Source organism: Peromyscus leucopus, chromosome 20, assembly GCF_004664715.2.
Source record: "Peromyscus leucopus breed LL Stock chromosome 20, UCI_PerLeu_2.1, whole genome shotgun sequence".
Taxonomy (NCBI): Eukaryota; Metazoa; Chordata; class Mammalia; order Rodentia; family Cricetidae; genus Peromyscus; species Peromyscus leucopus.
In genome coordinates, this window is record NC_051080.1 from 30,960,480 (window position 1) to 30,977,944 (window position 17,465).

The 17,465-nt window shown below is 52.1% G+C and overlaps 1 protein-coding gene across 2 annotated transcripts in view; it reads right to left on the minus strand.

Moving 5' to 3' along the window:
• Positions 1–17,465, minus strand: part of LOC114704665 (maestro heat-like repeat family member 5) — a 75,409-nt gene that overhangs the window by 26,636 nt on the left and 31,308 nt on the right. For both annotated transcript variants that reach the window (XM_037197547.1, XM_037197548.1), the window contains 10 exons: positions 15,657–15,816; positions 14,435–14,487; positions 8,671–8,778; positions 8,249–8,365; positions 6,995–7,114; positions 5,983–6,129; positions 5,253–5,375; positions 4,509–4,588; positions 3,237–3,372; positions 1,267–1,362 (listed from right to left, as the gene is read on the minus strand). In XM_037197547.1, the coding sequence (XP_037053442.1) occupies positions 1,267–1,362; positions 3,237–3,372; positions 4,509–4,588; positions 5,253–5,375; positions 5,983–6,129; positions 6,995–7,114; positions 8,249–8,365; positions 8,671–8,778; positions 14,435–14,487; positions 15,657–15,816 (1,140 nt within the window). The remainder of the gene's footprint in view (positions 1–1,266; positions 1,363–3,236; positions 3,373–4,508; positions 4,589–5,252; positions 5,376–5,982; positions 6,130–6,994; positions 7,115–8,248; positions 8,366–8,670; positions 8,779–14,434; positions 14,488–15,656; positions 15,817–17,465) is intronic.

Here is a 17,465-nt window from a genome sequence, read left to right on the forward strand (position 1 = left end):
CCCCCATAAACTCCCAACCTGCCATGTGCCGGATGCCCCTTCCTAGAGCTTTCTGCCATGCGTGCAAACAGAGGGTGGGCACTGATTTTAGATCATGGCACAGCTGAGGGGGGGTGTGGTCAGCTGATCTAGACACAGGATATTTGGAGATGGAGTGACTCAGGAATGGGTGGGGAAACCATTGTGACTCCCGCTGGTAGAAGCCATTGCCACTTGGGCACAGTCCTAGACTGGCATGCTATTTTGTCGCTTAGGGGCTCCCTTGCCTGTGTGCTCCTTCCTGACGCTCCTGCTTTTGCTCTTGACTTCTTGATGTGGCCCTGCCCTTGCTTGGTTGAGCCTCACCATAGCCCCTCACCCCTCACCAGGCTCCAGTGGGCAGAGTTACCTCTACTCTGACCTACTGAGCTGGCTCCTGCCTCTTCTTGGCTCCAGCCTCATCTTATGCGTCCTTCTCTTCTCAGGAGTGGCTAGGTTTCCATTCAGGGATCCTTAGGAACTCTCATTGGCCCTGACCGCTGGCCTGGATGGAGATGGCCTCTCCACTGGGCCTAGGCCCTGCTACTAGCCCCTCACTATCTGCAGAGTGGTCTCCCACCCATGGACACCTAGTGGGCAGATGAGGGGGTTTGGGGGACCCATGCCCTTGTGCTGTGGGATGTCCTGTATGCTGTGAATATAGGTTGCTATGATTGATGGATAAATAAAACGGTGATTGGCCAGTAGCCAGGCAGGAAGGATAGCGGGACAAGGAGAGAAGAGAAGGCTGGGCGGAAGAAGGCTGAGTCAGGAGTCGCCAGGCACCAACATGTCAGATACCGGTAAGTCATGAGGCACGTGGCAAGGTATAGATTTATAGAAATGGGTTAATTTAGGATATAAGAACTAGATAGCAAGAAGCCTGCCACGGCCATACCGTTTATAAGTAATACAAGTCTCTGTGTGTTTGCTTGGGTCTGAGCAGCTGTGGGACTGGCGGGTGAGAGAGATTTGTCCTGACCGTGGGCCAGGCAGGACCAAGAAAACTTCAGCTACACCCAGGGGGGACACTGTGCCATGGGCACAGGTGATAGGGGAAGCCACTTCTTCAACAGATCCCTTTCTGATCAGGCTGATTGATGTTTTCCCATCTGCTCCAGATGTTCCAAACCTCTAGGCATGGGAAGCCTACTGGCCAGGTCTCGCTTCCTGTGGAGTACCCTCTTGGGGACTCTCAGGCCAGAGCTGTGTACCCCTGCCCAGTCCCCAGCCTCCTGCAGCCCTCACCGACAACAGGAAGTACAGCTCATTGACGGTGGGATTCTGCATCATGAAACACTGTAGCATGTGGTCCACCGCTTCCATGGTCTGGCTGTATAATCCCTGTGGAAGGGAGGAGGTCAGCCAGGTCCTGTAGGGACGAGGCCCAAGACTGCTGCAGTATCCAGTGGCACCCACTTTCTGCATGTCCCCAGGCCAGATTCCTGCAACTGACAGAGCTCATTGCCATATTTGCAAGAGGGCTTGCCACACAGGCATGGAGACTGGCCAGAAAGGCCCTGGGAACCCACCCAAATGAGTTTACCGAAGGGAACACTCAGTCCCAGCAGGGTTGGCTCCATAGACATGTGACCAGGCCTGACTTGCCCCAGGACTCCAGGAAGTGATGCTGGAGGTAATGGGCTGTATTTTCATCCTGAAAAATCTCAGTAAATTTTAATTTCATTATTTACTTAGCATGTATGTATGTATGTGTGTGTGTGTGTGTGTGTGTGTGTGTGTGTGTGTGTGTACATATATGCGTGCATGCTTCAGCACGTGTGTGGAGATCAGAGGACACCTTTCAGGAGTCTGTTCTCTCTTACTGTGGATTCTGGGATCCAACTCAGATCATTGGGCTTGAGAGGCAAGTGCTTTTGCACACTACCATCTCATTGGTCCTCTTATTAAAAGTTGTTTTTTTTTTTTTTTTTTTTTTTTTAAAGGGTCTGGGTCTATACCTCTTCCTGGCCCTGCATACTATATAGCTGATGTGATTTCTGAGGCTCATATAAGCACCCTCAACAGTGTTTGCTGCTGATATGTTTAGGTGTGTGTGTGTGTGTGTGTGTGTGTGTGTGTGTGTGTGTGTGTGTCACAGAAATGCCCAGCCAGACTCTCATGAGGTCATCAGGAGCTCAGGCCATTTGCTATTCGGTGACCTGGATGACTTCATTTCTTAGGCCAGTGTTCCTCCACAGGGGTGACAGGCAGCCAGTCCCATGTGGCAGGGCAGGAGCCAGATGGAGTGGGAACAGACAGGAGCTGGATCAATGCTCCTGGCTCCCAGTGCTGACACTCAGTCCTTGGTTGCATTGCCTGCAGAGTCAAGGAGTCTTCTAGTCACCGGGTGCTTTGTAAGATGTTGAGGCAGATGCTCCTCCTCCTCCCCTGTTACCACCTGTCCCACAGTGCTTGTCTGTCCAGATGCAGCCTGGACCCAGCTTCGCAGATGTATAATACGAGGAGGGGCCCTAGGGTCAGGTTCAGATATTGGCATTCCTGCTGTTGACTCTTTTCTCCTGAGATGTGTACCCGTTGCCCCCCAGCCACTGTGGGAAGGTGGGGAGGGTCCACAGATGGCCTGGTGCCCCTGGCACTCACTTCACGAAGCTGTCCTGCCTTTTGCCGCTGTCACACGGGGCTGGGACTATGCCTGACAATTTCATGCGCCCTCTGGTGGTAGCTATGAGGCATGGCTAGCATCTTTCCAGCAGGGCCAGCTTAGTGTTTACAGGTGAGACCTGATAGTGACCCAGGCAGGTAGGTGTGGTGAAATGGAGCCCACCCTGCAAGGATGGTCACTCCATAAGTCATCTTAGTGTGACAGGACCAATCCCTGCAATATCAGGGAACTCATCCCTTCCTCTCTTCTGTGAATTCCTTGGGTGGCCATGGGGCTTGGAGGGAGGGAAACACAGTGGTGAGTGCCTCTGTGTTTCCTATTCTACATGGATTTTAGGTCAGCAAGGAGGACATGCATATACCATTATGTACAGAGCTGCTGAACAGGCACACACCAGGTAAGCCACCTACCTTAGCACGGACCAAATGATGATAATGGGCCATGCCCCAGGTGGGCAAATGAGTCTTTAGGCAACTATGCAGGGCCTCCGCCACGCTTGTGGAGTGGCCAGACCATGTTCCCCACCCTGCCACACACAGAAGACTGAGCCTGACGTCCTGCCGGAGAGTCCCCTGGGCTGTGCAGGCTGTACCTGGATGTTGGGTGGCTCCAGGAAGAGACAGCTGTGCTTTTCCAGGGCATCCAGCAGTGGCAGGGCAAAGATGCTGCGGAAGCAGACGGAGAGGAGCCGGGACTTCTTGTCCACATCCATGGGTGGCCTCAGGGCACTGTTGGGAGGGTGAGGGATCCTGAGGGCCTGGGACCGGGAAGGCAGCGGTCAGGGCTCAGACACCCCCTTCCTGACCGTGCAGACCGTACAGCCTTTTGCTTCTCACAGGGATTCCTGTACACATCCACCTCTCCAGTCTACTACTGGTCCGTCAACCCAAGCACGTGCCGGCTGAGGGCCGTTGAAAGTGCCGTTCCTGCAGCCAGATACCTGCAGGGCTCACTGACTCATCCATGCACGACTTTGCTTAACAGTCCCCTTTCAGCCAACTTGAGTCAGCCTCGGATCGTGCCCTGGACTCTAGCAAAGCGCCAGGCTTATAGGACCACTCCATGCCTCAGTACTCGACCAGCTGTCAATCAGCCTCTTTTACGCAGTGCCGGGGCTCCTACACTTCTCTGCCTGGCGAGGATGTCATATTCCTTCCTATCTCTCACTTCCTGCTTCAGTCTCTTCCGGCACCTGTCCCAGCCCTATGTGTGGTATGCATCCCATTTCCAGGGTCTTGCTTGGAGAACGGGGGTGTTTGTTATTGGCTTCCAGCTGGGTCCTAAGAGACCTGACAGTCCCCAAGCACCCAGGGATCAACAGTGACTGTGCATTGGGTGCGTATGCAGTGAGGGCCAGCAGAGGCGAGGCACCTGGGAATGCAGTCCGAGTGGATGCCCATCCAGCTCCGTTTGCCCCCCTGCCAAGGGTCATGTGGATTGCCTGCTATGGTCTGAGAGCAGGCAACTCTGATCTCCCTGGTCTAACCTCCTCCCTGATCTGTGGGTGGAGAGATAAACAGGGGCCTGCATCCCCAACTCTGGGGCTCCTGAGCTCTCTGGACCCAGCTTTACTCCCCTTTCCCTGGAGCTTGGCTGGGGCTAGACACAGCTCCCTTTTGGCCTCCTTCTAGATGCTTCCTTCCTGGGGGAGGAAGTCAGCTCCCTGTGTGGAGTAGCTGTGCTCAGGGTAAATGTTCCAGCCCCCTTCCCGCTGCCCCCTGTGACCTGCGGGGTGGCTCAGCTCCAAGCTCTGACCAGCAGGGCCTTGATGTATGACTCGCTTTCCACTTTATCCAGCTAGCCTCTCGGCCGGGAGCTGCTTTTTTTTTTTGGGCCAAGGCAGTCCCCATAGGCTGTAACCTACCTAAGGCTGGCGACAATGTGGATGGCCTGCTGGCGGGTGCTGGTGAGCAGTGTGTCTTGCGGCTCTTTCTCCATTAGCGTCTGTAAGGCCACAGGAGAAGGTGCAGAGGTCCAGGCCTCGCTGACTCCACCTCTGATACCAAATCTTAGCCCTACCTCAGAATTTCAGCACCCTAGGCAGCTCGGGCAACGATGCTGTCTGTCTTTATCCACCTGGTAGTGAGACCTGATCCCCCCCTTAGAGAGCCAGCGTGGCCTCTGGAATTGGACAGGCCAGGTTTGAGTCCTAGCTGCCTCTCCCTCCCTGGACTAGCTCCAGGTTGCTCTGACTCTTGCTTCCTTCGAAATCATTCCACTTTGCTGTTGGGTCCCAGGCAGGGGACAGGAGCCACCCTGTCTTAATCAATGCCCTTTGACCCTGACACTACTGCCCGGTCTTTCGTGCATGTTCCACTGTCCCAAAGGATCTATCTAGGAAGCCAAGATCCTAAGTGATTGGTCTGGGACCCGAGCCAAGAAAGCATGCAGAATGGAGTGTGCTAGCCTTTCTGGGCCTCAGTGGCATTGGCTGCAATGTGGGCATACCTGGTCTGCTGAGGGTCCCAGCAAGACTCAAGTAACCTGGGGGACATGGAGTATTTCGGATGGGCTGAGGGAGGGGGCTTCCCATGCCTGGAGAAGCTGCTGGTCTGAGGGAGGGGCTCTGCCTAGGAGGGCTGCCCATGCCCAAGGGGCTGGCACGTACCGTCAGGCATTCCAGGAGCTCGCTAGTCTGGGAGAACTCGTAGCTGTGGGCACCTTCGCTCCGGCTGATGGCCCCCACCAGCATCATGATGGCCGTAAGGAAGCTTTGTTTCAGGGTCTCATCCTGTGTAGGTCAGGCCCCAGGGCACAGGTAAGGCTGAGAGCCCAGGAGCTTATGGGAGAGAGCAAGAAGGGAGGGCCAAGGCCACCATCTCCAGGTGCAGTTGGGTCAGGGTCAGAGGGATGTGGCAAAGACGACTGGTCTGGGAGCTCATGAGTGGCGTTTACTTTAGGAAGGGGCACAGGCTCTTGTTTTAAACACGTGAATTCTGTGAGCCTGGTCAAAACACGAGAGAGGGGCCGGTGAGGGTTTCTGGAGCGGTGGCTACAGCCTTGATGGGTAAGGCTTGTTGCTGGCCCTTGCGACAACCTGGGCTATGGTGCTCTTTAAGAGGCGGGCATAACCCTGGCCTCTCCGCATCCAACAACCTCCCCAAGTGACAATCCAGCATTTGCTTTGTAAGAGTTCGCGTGTGCGTGCGTGCGTGCGTGCGTGCGTGTGCGTGTGTGTGATTCCAGGAGTTGGGGCCAGTGGGGAGGTGGGCATAGGCCAAAGGTGGCCTTGGGCCTCTCTGACTCTGGAACCGGGGCAGGGCGGAGCTGGAATCCGGGCTCTGCCGCCGCCGGGGAGGTGCAGGACTGGGGGTGGTGGTGAGTGGGGCAACCTGTACCCAGGAGCTGAAGCGGAAGTAGAAGATCATCCTGGACAAGATGTTGTCCACCCACGGCAGGATGTGGCTCTTGGCCTTGGCTGCCATCTGGCCGTAGGAGAGGAGGATGGTGCTGCCAGCCCATTTCCACCGAAGATCCTCGAGGCTCTGGCCGTGGGGCCGGGTAGGGGTGGATTCGGTGTCAGGCCTTGCCCGGTCGACTTGGGGAGTGGTGAGAGGGGCATACCCTGATCCCAGCAAGGTGGGAGAGGGGGGTGTCTAGAGGGTCTTGGTTCACCAAATGAGAACCAAATGAGAAGTGGAAATGGCTTTTTAGGGGGTTGGACTGGTTTTACTGAGACACTTGGTTCTATTGGAACTGGAAGAGTTGGGGTGTCTCCTGTGATAGCCCTTTCCCCACAGCCTGACACCCCCTTTCTTACTGTATGAGACAGAGTCTGGCACACCATAACCCTTGTGGGCTTCTGGGGGCCTGGGAATATTATGCTCCTATCCAGAGAGACAGTCACAGGCCAAGTGGAATTTCCTGCTTGGGTGTGGCCCGGAGTCACCTCTCCCCTCAGATGTCACCAGAGTGCTAGCATGGTGATATTATTTATCAGGTGCCAGGTACCCTCTGAGAGTCTGAGGCATGCACCTCGCTTCTGCCACTCGCCAAATGCGAAGACCCGTCGGAGGCCCCTGGCCTTCTCTCTGGGTTGCAGGGTTAACCATGAGCAGACCTGCAAAGAGCGTCCAGAGGCCTCCCCCACCAAGGAACCCCAGTGGCATGGTTCCCAGGCACTGTGTCTTCCAAGGGGGATCATGTAGGGTGCAGTAAAATGGCAGAAGCATGGCGTCCCCTCCCGTGTCCACAAGCAGCTCTCAGGCCAAGTGTCTCACTTTTCAAATAAATCCTTGCCTCAGTGACAACCATAACCCTACAGTAGTTATTACGCTTCCCTTCCGGCCGTGTGGGATTTGATGACCCTCCGGCCCCTGGCCCCGAACCCCCAGGAGCCCTGATTGGTACCTTCAGAGACAAGTTCTGCAGGCTCCACTTGATGGGAGTGCTCCTTCCAAACTGTTCTAGGATGGCCCAGGCGTCATCCAAGTGGCGTACTGCAACCAGCCCCACTGTGAGAGCAATGCCCTGTGGGCGGAGTCCCCTGAGTCTGGGACCTGGACTCAGTGCCTCCCCAGCCCACCAGCAGGGGGCAGGGACTCACACACATTTTAGGATGCACAACTCAGAGCTGAGACACTCCCCATGAGGTGTCTCTTGTGGAGTCGGGTGGGTAGCGTTGTGGAGGAAAGAGGTAGAGAGGAAGGAAGCCTTTGGGGTTGTCTCTCATGCCAGCTTTGAGCAGACATGCTCAGGAGGAGGAAGGAAGATATGCATGAGAAGACAGGGATAAGATTACAGTTTGTGACAGAGTCAGTTCATGCTGTGATCAGGGCTCAGGGTGTGACCAGGATCAGGGCCCAGTTGTGTGATGAGGGCCAGAGGTCAGGATGTGACCAAGATGAAGGCTCAGCATGTGCCTAGGATTAGAGTCCGTGACCACCATCTGGGCTTAGTATACGACAAGGATCAGGCCTCAGTGTGTGTTCATGGTCAGGCCTCTGACAGTATGATTAAGATTGGAGCCCATGAAGAGGATCAGGGGCTCAGCATGTAGTCAGGATGAGGGCCGAGGTTGTGACTAGCATCGGGACTCAGAGTATGACTGGAATGAAAACCCATTGTATGAGAATTATAAAGGATCAGTGTATAGCCAGGATGGGGACTCAGTATGTGACCAGACTCAGGAGAACTCAGTGTATGACCAGGGTCAGGACTTCATATGTGACAGGATTAAAGTTCAGTGTGGGATGGGGATCAGGGGTCTGTCTACGATAGGATCAAGGTTCAGTGTGCGATGAGGATAGGAGCTTAGTGTGTGAGCAGGAACCAACGATCAGTGTGTGATGATCACAGTTCAAAGTCAAACCAAGTCGAAGGCTCATTTTGTGACTAGGGACAAGGCTGAGTATGACCAGGGTCTGGGCTCAGTGTGTGATGGAGATCAGGGACAGTAGGTGACCAGTACAAGTCACTTTATGACCAGGATTAGGGCTTAGTGTGTGACCATATCTAAATCTGTGGTTTGGGCTAGGCAGTTAGATGATCAAAAGAGACTGGGGCCCTCACTCCCCCACCCCCTACCCCCCAGCTTGGGCCCTCACCTCCCCCTGCTTGGGTCGTTACCTACACCTCCCACCTCCCCCCCTCTTGGGCCCTTACCTCCCTTTGCTTAGGCCACTGGTGAGATGTTTCCAAGAGGGTTTTGAGGTGTGTCCTGATGTTACTGCTGTCCTCCTCAGCTTGAAGGATTAGCCCATAGTAGGTGAACAGGAAGGCCTGGTGGGTTTCAACATCCTGTCCTGAGCGGGACCCAGGGACCCACCTGGCTTGAGCTCCTATGGCCAACTTCCCTGCATTTCTTGACCCTATGGCTACCCTTCCCATCTTGCCCCAGGGTGGCCTTAAACCCCAGCCTGTGGTGAGGGAGGGAGATACTCCTAGGCCAGTTGCCCAGGCTTAGCTCCTGCTCCCTTTAGCCCCACCAATTTCTTTCAAGCCCCCTCCCCCGCCCCGTATCCTATGACAGAACCCATGGGCCTGTGTGGTGAACAGGCTGGGGTCCCTGGGGGCAGTGGGCCTACCTTCTCTGGGGTGTGCTCTTGCTGCGTCCGGCTAGACTTGGTAAGGCTCCACAGCAATTCCTTGGACCACACATCTGTGTTCAGGAACGGCACCGACTTTCTGGCCATCTGTGAGCAGGTGGGGCAGGCAGGGATGGAGGCACTCCCCTCAACCCCTAGCTGGAGAGCCCCGACCCCACCCCCTCAACCCCCTATCCCCCGGGTTTCCAGGACTCAGCTCTTTTGCTTATTGGACGGATCCCAGAGATGGGGAACACATTCTTCAAGGTACCCCCAGATGTGTACAGGATACCCACAAGCCTGGGAGGCTGTTTTCCCAGCATGAGCTGAGGGCTCAGACCAGGTATGTCAGTGAAAGTGGCCCTGAGACAGGGTGGGCATCATAGGCAGGACTGTTCCATTTAAAGTGTGTTCTCAGTGCCTGGCAGGGTGGCAGCTTGTGGTAGGTGCTCCACTATTTCTTAGTGACATGAGTGTTCAAGAATAAATGCAACATCTTTCTAGATACAGGATTCTGGAAGTCCCCATCCTAACTCAGTAGGTTGGCTGTAATGATGGAATCTTCATTTCCAATGTTCCCAGATTCCACAAATCAACAAGTCTGAGGTTTTTGTCTCCAACATTCTTCTGGTGTTAGGGACATCCTCTTAAAACCGCCCCCTCCCCAGTCTTAGAAAATATTGATAGATGTTCAAAGAAGTTTGTTTAATAAACATAAATGAAGTTGAAAGATACCGTTGAGAATAAGATGTTCCTTTCTTCTCTTTTGGAATGGTAATGTATATTCTGTACAATGGCATGTTGGAACTCTGTAATTTGCTTTTTGATTTCACAAAGGTTACAAGTAAGAGATTGCCTTGAGTCTCAGAAGAGACTTTGAACTTTAGACTTTTCGACAGTATTGAGACTGTGAAAAGCTATGGTGTCTTTTGGAGTTGGATTACATTCATTTTGCATTATGATATGGCTACAAGCCTGTGGGGACCAGGGAGTGGAATGTGGTGGTTTGAATGATAATGGTCCCCTTAGGCTCATATATGTGAATGCTTGGTCCCCAGTTGGTGGAACTATTTAGGAAGGATTAGGAGGTATAGCTTTTTTGGAGGAGGTGTGTCTCTGGGGATGGGCTTTGAGGTTCCAAAAGCCCACACCATTTCCAGTTTTCTCTCTCTTCTGTCTCCTGCTTGGGGACCAGATGTAAGCTTTCAGCTAATGCTCCAGGGCCATGTGTGCCTGCCTGCTGCCATGCACCCCGCCACGATGGTCACGGACCTTCTGAAACTGCATTCTGACCCCCAAATCCATGCTTCCCTTTATATGTTGCCTTGGTCATAGGGTCTCTTCACAGCAACTGGAGAGTAACTATGACAACCCATTTGAAAATGACCAAGGGGGTGACATGGGATGAAGGTGGCATAAACTCAACCTGTCGGATAGTTAAGACGTGGAGAGTGGAGGCTGAGGCTGTGGCTCAGTGGCTCAGGGAACTTGCTGGGCAAGCTTGAGGACCTGAGTTTGAATCCTCAGCACCCACATCAAAACACAAAACAACACAAACAAACAAACAAAGCAGGCACTGCTGCATGTGTCCGTATTCCTAGCACTGGCGGTCAGGGGGAATGACCCCAGGTGGATTCTGGGAGCTTGCTAGTCAGCCAGCCTTGCTGAAACGGTGAGTTTCGGGTTTAAAGATCCTCAAGACAGTGAGGCAGAAAGCAATAGAGAAAGAGACCTGATGTCCAGATGGGCGTGCACACGAACACACTGGTGTAATGTTCCATACATCTCCCCCAAATAAATAGATAACGAATATTAAAGAAATGGAAATTAAAGTAGTGCATAACTTGGGCCAAGATTGCATAAAGACCGGATGTATAATGTCATTTCCATCAACTGTGGACCATAGACAATCTGGTCCTGTTAAGTTAAATGGATCTGGGAGATTTCTATTGCATATGTTGTAGTGTCTTTGCTCACATTTTTGTGTGTGTGTGTGTGTGTGTGTGTGTGTGTGTGTGTGTTAATGTAGTGAGACGCTGGTGGGAACAGGCTTATGTGCCACCAGACCTGTCAAACCCGACACACACAATTATGGTGAGGTGTGTAGTCCTTGATCATGATAAATGACTCTGTTGCTGGCTTATGCATCCACTCCTTTGATCATTATTGGAGTATACTTCTTGCTTATAAAAGAAGCCGCTGTACAAGTGTCAGCAGGCAGCAGCCCCCTACAGCTTGGGAGTACCGTCTCTTATGTTCACCAAGGCCCTGTGTGCACAGCACTGAGAACGCCTAGCAGAGCTGTAACCGAACGGAAGCATTCTCTGGTGGCAGGGTGACGGAATTGACAGCTTTTTGTGTGTGTATGTGTGAAAGTTTTGGCAACAGCAGTTAAAAAAAAACAATATTGACATCAATTAAAACCTAAAATACATTTGTCTAAGCAACTAAACTTTTAGGAATGTATCCCAAAGAAGTCCTAAACTAGAGACACTGTGAACCCAAGGAGGACTGTCTTGCAGGGCAGAAGACTAACTTAGAGCGCCCCCTGTAGGTAGGGATGTCTGTGTCATCCCTAGCCTTGGTTCGCCCATCACTGGGATGGCAATTGCTCTCCACAGATCTCAGAATCTGATTAAAGCCTGCTTGTCTGGCCTGGGCCCTGCTCTTGGTCCTCTCCCTGCCTTCTAGGATACAGAACAGATGCCAGCTCAATCTCAGAGCACTATGGCTGCTGGGAAGCCTCCAGGTTACCCAGAAGCTGGTGTGTGTGTGTGTGTGTGTGTGTGGGTTCCTGCCTTGTCTCCCACTCCCTTCTGTCTGCTCACTGTGTTAGTATCAGAGCCTCTTGTCTGCAAGGCAAATTTCAAAATTCAGAAAATTAAACGTTTTCCTCCCTACAGCTCTGCAGTCTCCTCAATGTATGGCCCAGTCTGACCCAAGTGGATGTGGCATGGATTATGGGATTTGTGCATACTGGACTGTCTCGGCAGCAGAGGCATTGTGGGTGTTTCTGTTTGTGAGTGTGCTATACACTTTGTTCAGAGAAGCCAGGGATTAGACAGGGCAGGCACCACTGCACTTAGAAAAAACTAAATATTTGAAATGTTGAAGCCTATTTATTCTCAATTAATATATATGGACCATATAATATATATGTAATATAGAATATGTGCAACATATAGTGCATGTGTACACATATAGATGTGTAACATATATATGTATATATAATACATGTTGCACACACATCACACATAAACACACACGAATATATATGGATCAGAGAGGTTGCTTAGTGGTTAAGAGCACTGACTGCTCTTCCAGAAGAACTGGGTTCAGTTCCCAGCACCCACATGGTGGCTCACGACCATCTGTCACTCCAGTTCCAGGGAATTAATTGCCATTTTCTGGTCTCTGAAAATACCACGCACATGGTATACACAAACCTACATGAAGGCAGACCACCCATACACACAAAATAAAAATAAATTAAAAATACATTTAATTGATGATGATGATGATGATGAAACAGTGGAATTTCTGGTATTGTATGTATTTATGGTCCTTCGCCGTGTGCTTCTGGGTATCTGATGTTTTTTTCACTAAGTGTGAGTATTTCTGAGATCCATCCATGCTGTTGCCTGCACCAGAACTTCATTTTTTTTTTAAAAGTAGAATTTGGTTGTTTTTGATTGTTTTGAGTTCAGGAGGGTTCTCCTTGTCTGGCTTCCTAAGGTGGACACTGAGTCATGGGTTCAGATCTCCAGACATGGCTGGAGACATGGCTCTGCCAGCCCTAGGTGTCTCCATTTTTGAGGCTGGAGCAAGATGGCTGCTGTGCACTTTTTGTAGGCATGTGCGGGCTCTGCAGAACTGCACAGGATCCCTCCCGGCAGAACTGGGGGTTTTCTTTGCTGGAAGCAAAACTTGGCGGGAAACCTGAACAAGGCACCCAATGTCCCAAATAGACGCCCCGCCCCCACACCTGCTGAGTCATTGTCAGCTGACTGTGGTGATACCTAACAGGGCCTTGGGATGAAGTGTGACCCAGTCACCTCTCCACAGGCCTGGTTGGTGGAGTTCAGACCTGCTTTCCTGTGTCCACTTGCTAGGCAGCCAATGAATAAGTTCTTTACTCTTCTAGAAGTATGTCCTTTCAGTGGCTGGCCTGCTCGCTGCAGAGCTGGCAAAACGGGCTTGGCTTTGAGCAGGAAGGTTCACATAGATTCTCATTTCTTTAGTAGATAGACGCAGGACCACTGAGACCTTCTGTTTCTTCTTGTTCCAGTTCTGGTAGTCTGTGTTTTGCAGGGGATCCTTTCCTACGCAATGTGTTTGTGCTGTTGTTAATTATTCTTTGCTGAAAGTGACATTTCCCCCTCGTAACCAGTCCAGGGACCTTTCCCAGGAACTTGCTTTCCTTTCTTTGCACTTGCTAGGTAGACCAGGCTAGCCTCATGCATAGGGCATTCATCCTGCCTCTGCATTCTGAGTGCATTTTTTTTCTTCCTTCTGTTGATTTTGGGTTTAGTTTGCTATCCCTTGGTAGCTTCCAACCATGGAGTTTTATACCCTTTCGAAAATAAAAAGCATTTTGTTGCCGGGCGGTGGTGGCGCATGCCTTTAATCCCAGCACTCGGGAGGGAGGCAGAGCCAGGTGGATCTCTGTGAGTTTGAGGCCAGCCTGGGCTACAGAGTGAGATCCAGGGAAGGCACAAAGCTACACAGAGAAACCCTGTCTCGAAAAACCAAAAAAAAAAAAAAAAAAAAAAAAGAGTTTTGTATCTCAGGATGTTCACATGTGTTTTCATTAACACTCAAAAATATTTTCTAATTTAATTTTCCTTCAGATGTCTTTCCCCTACGTTTTACTGAGAAGAGAGTTGTTTAACCTCCAAGCATTTGGAATGTTTTTGGATATATTTTAACACTGACCTCTAGTTTATGTTTTGGTCATAGAAAGTCTTGTTTGGTTTCAGTCCCTTGGAATTTATGAGATGTTGACAGGCAGCCAGCGTGTGGTGGAGGGAGGCAAGTCCTATTCATAGCAGCAAGGGATGCCAATCAGATGAACGTGGCTGGTGATGTCTCTGGTCTTTCAGTCCTCGCTGTTCTGTTACAACCTCCCAATTCACTCCAGCTTCTCTGCCTGCCACAGTGCTGATGACCAACGTCGGGAGTGGGGGGTAAGCCCTTCACAACCACCTCTAACCCCATTTCACAGAGGAGCAAACCAAGCCACAGAGAGGCAAAGGAAGTCAGCCCATGCCACACTGTGAGTAGTTGACCTTGGACTCGAACCCAGTCCAAGCTGCTCACTTGGGAGAGGGTCACAGATAGGCCTGCCCTGAAACTGCTTCTGATATTGTCACAGTTGACCCCAGCCTCTCTCTGTCCTTTCTAGGTCTTCACTCTGGCCCCTGTGCCCTTTCTGGTCCCCTAAGTGTGAGTGGCAAGAGTTTGTCTGTGTTGAGCCTCTGCTCTGTGCTGAGTATCTAGTGACCACGATTTAAATCCTGGCTCCTCCAGGGACTTTGATCAAGCCACCCCTGTCCCTATGCTATGTGCTTATCTCTAAGTGGAAATTCTTTGTCTACAGCCCCTGCCATCCCTATCTCCCTTTCCTCCTTCCCGCGCCTTTATCTTCCCACCTTTCCTTTCCTTTCTTCCTCCAAGACCACAGCGGGGTCTCCCATGTGAACTCGCTGTCTCTCCCTCACTGATGTCCCTCAGAAGGTCTGGGGGTAACAGGCTCCCTCTGTACCTGGGACAGTAGCTCTTTCCAGCTCTCTCGGTCTTCTTTCTTGAGAAGCTCCTCTGTGGGAGAAGCGGGTGGGTTACAGGCCAGGTCTCACACGTCCCTCAGACACCAGCCGACTCCTGCCTGGTGGGATCCACCGGGAACAGGGTAGGGTAGGACAGTCTCCAGGAGGAAGAACGTGAGCTGGCGTGGGGATCAGGGTCCAGAGAGCTGGGCTGGAACCTTGACACTCCCTGCATGCTGTGCCCAGGCAGGCTGCCTGCCTTCTCTGAACCTTGTTTTCCACTAGCAAATGGAGGGGCCCTTTGAAGCATGGCCCTTTGGGGGAGTGCTGTGGTCCTTTCAAATATGGGAAAATAAGGCTGGGAAGGAACACTTTGTGGGGCTCAAAAGCCTTTTGGGAAATTTGGAAATTCTACCATGTAGGAAGATCTTGCTTTGGGGTCCCTCTGCATTGGAAGGGACCCCACCCAGTCTACTAGTTTGAAGAAGGATAGGGTGAGCTAAGCAAGATTCTGCTTGGTCCCAGGCTTGAGCACAAACTCTCCAGAACATCTTTGGAGCACCTCCCCCTCCCCTCTGCCTGAACTTGTCAGCTGCTGACCTGTTGCTCTGAAAGCCTGGTTAGATATGGCTTCCTCTTACAGGAAGTCCTCTGGGTAGCCCTACAGTGGCCTTCCGGGTAGCTGGTCCCCTGTCACAGGCTAGCATCTTCCAACCTGGGCAGTTATAAGGGTAGTATATATATGCTTGTGAAAAGAATGAATGAATGAATGAGAGCAGGGAGAAGCTAAGGGTCCAAGTTAAGGCAGCCTGAGTGACCCTGGCCATCAACACTACTTCTTTGAGCTGGGATTCTCATCTTCCTTGTGCGGCCAAGGGAGGGGGCCAATGAAACAGCCGCTACATGGGAGGGTCAAGGCCGAGCGGCATCTTCACAGGGGCTGGGCCAACTCCTGGACCAACAGCAATGTGAATCTATCGGACAGTGGTGCAGAGGCCCTTTCCTCGTCCGTGGGAAGGTCCCTAGCGCGGCCAGGGCTGCTGAAGGCTCATGGGGCATGGAGCTCAGGGCTGCTGAGAGGGCTAGCCGGACTGCAGGGCCTTAGGGCTGCAGCCTGCATGGCCCATGTGTAGCTATGGCCATGGGGAGGGGTGGTCCCAGAGGCCCTTCACAGTCTCCTTCCATTGCCAGGCCCCGGACCCGTCCTATGGCAGCACATACCTTGAGAGGACAGGACGCCCATCACATACAACAGACTGCGGTGTGGGAAGACCCCCGTCAGGAGCTCCGTTTCCAAGTGCTTGGCCACTGCCGGCCACGAATGCCGACAGAGGGCCAGTAAGACATTGCTGGCTGCATCTTGGTATATGTCATCTAGTTCCTGGGCCGGGGAGGAAGCGTGGTCAGGGTGAGAGGGGACAGATGGAACAGGGTGAGAGTGGCGTGTACCAATTGAGCTGGGCAATTCCGCATGTATTGCCTTTACCAAGCCATCTTTTGGATAGGACACAGGCTAAGGGAGCCTGAGATGGGCTGTCTTCTGATGCTGGGCTAGAGCCTCAGAACACAAGCACTGTTTTTGCTCCCCAGCCCTTGCTACCCCTTTCTCTTTGCCTGGAGCTCCAATCCTACTTGCTCTATCCAAATCTTAGTCCATTTTTAAAGCCCACTCCCAGGCCCGTGTTCAGGATATCATTCATAGGGCCTCTGGCTAAAGTCACCTTTCCCGTGGAGCCTAGGCAGCTTAGGACATCATCCTCTCTAATTCTCTGTCACCATGAGTTTTGACTGGAGGTCACGTTTCTACCCCAAGACCTCGGCCTGGACAGTCAATGTGTGTAGGGCTCCACAACAGAGACCAGACAACCAGCTCCCTGTCTGCTTCATGAGGGTCATTGCCACACAAGTGTGTGCTATGATTTGAAGAACCTGTTCCTACCCACTCAGGGTGTTGTTGGGTGGGGCTGGAGAGAGGCCAGTGCAGCTGGGCACAGCTGCCTGCCTGCATTTGATGGCTGGGCAGCATCTGTAGGGGTAGATGTCTGAGGTCCCCCCCCCCACTTTCCTGTGATGCAGGAAATTGTCCTATGAAATCAATATACCACTTACAGCTTATTACAGACGCGGCTGTGAGAGCCTCTTTGTTAACTCACTGGATTGAATCTGATTTTGCGATTAAAAAAAAAAAACCCACACAGAAGTCCCTCCTCTAAAACTATATTTAGGAGATTAAAAAGAGGGAGCAACAGCAATCATGTTCTGGAAGCCGGGAGCTGAAGGACAAGGGAACGGAAAACACAGGGCTATGCTAGCAGCAGAGGGCACACACTCGGCGCCATCTCCTCCATTTGGAGGGACGGAGGGGTCCTGGCTCCCTAACCTTTGGAACTGGGGTGGCAGTGAAGAATCTGGAAGACAAGTCACACTGGGCAGAGCTCTGGATGTGACAGGGACAAAAACCACTCAGCCTGCCACCCAGTCCAACGGAGAAACAGCTGCGTGGGGAAGCCAGAGGTTGAACACAAAAATGTCAGGTTAAACTCTCTGAGGGCCAGGGCGCCAGCGCAGGTGGTAAAGTACTCACTGTGGAAAGTGCAATGACCCGAGTTCAAGTCACAGTCCCCCACATAAAAAACAGGGTGTGGTGAGGCATGCTTGTAATCCCAATTCTAGGGAGGCAGGGAGGGGTGGATTCCTACAATTGGCTGGTCAACCTGCCTTTCCTAACCAGTGACCTCCAGTCAAGTGGAGTCAACGCTCCAGATAAGTGTTTCAAGAACACTGTGTCCTCTTGAAGAATGCCACCCGAGGTTGACCTGTGGCCTCTAAGTCACACACATGGGCACCTGCAAACAGGCGAACATGGACTCATGCTAAACCAAGAGTAAAGACTGATGTAATCAGAACAAGAAGAGGTCGTGGTATCCCTGAATGCTACAATCAGTGCGTGGTGTGACAACAGACACCTTTTGTTTTTATCCCTGGGTCCTTGCTCACAGGCCCCTCTCCCCAAGGTAGGGCACAAAATCT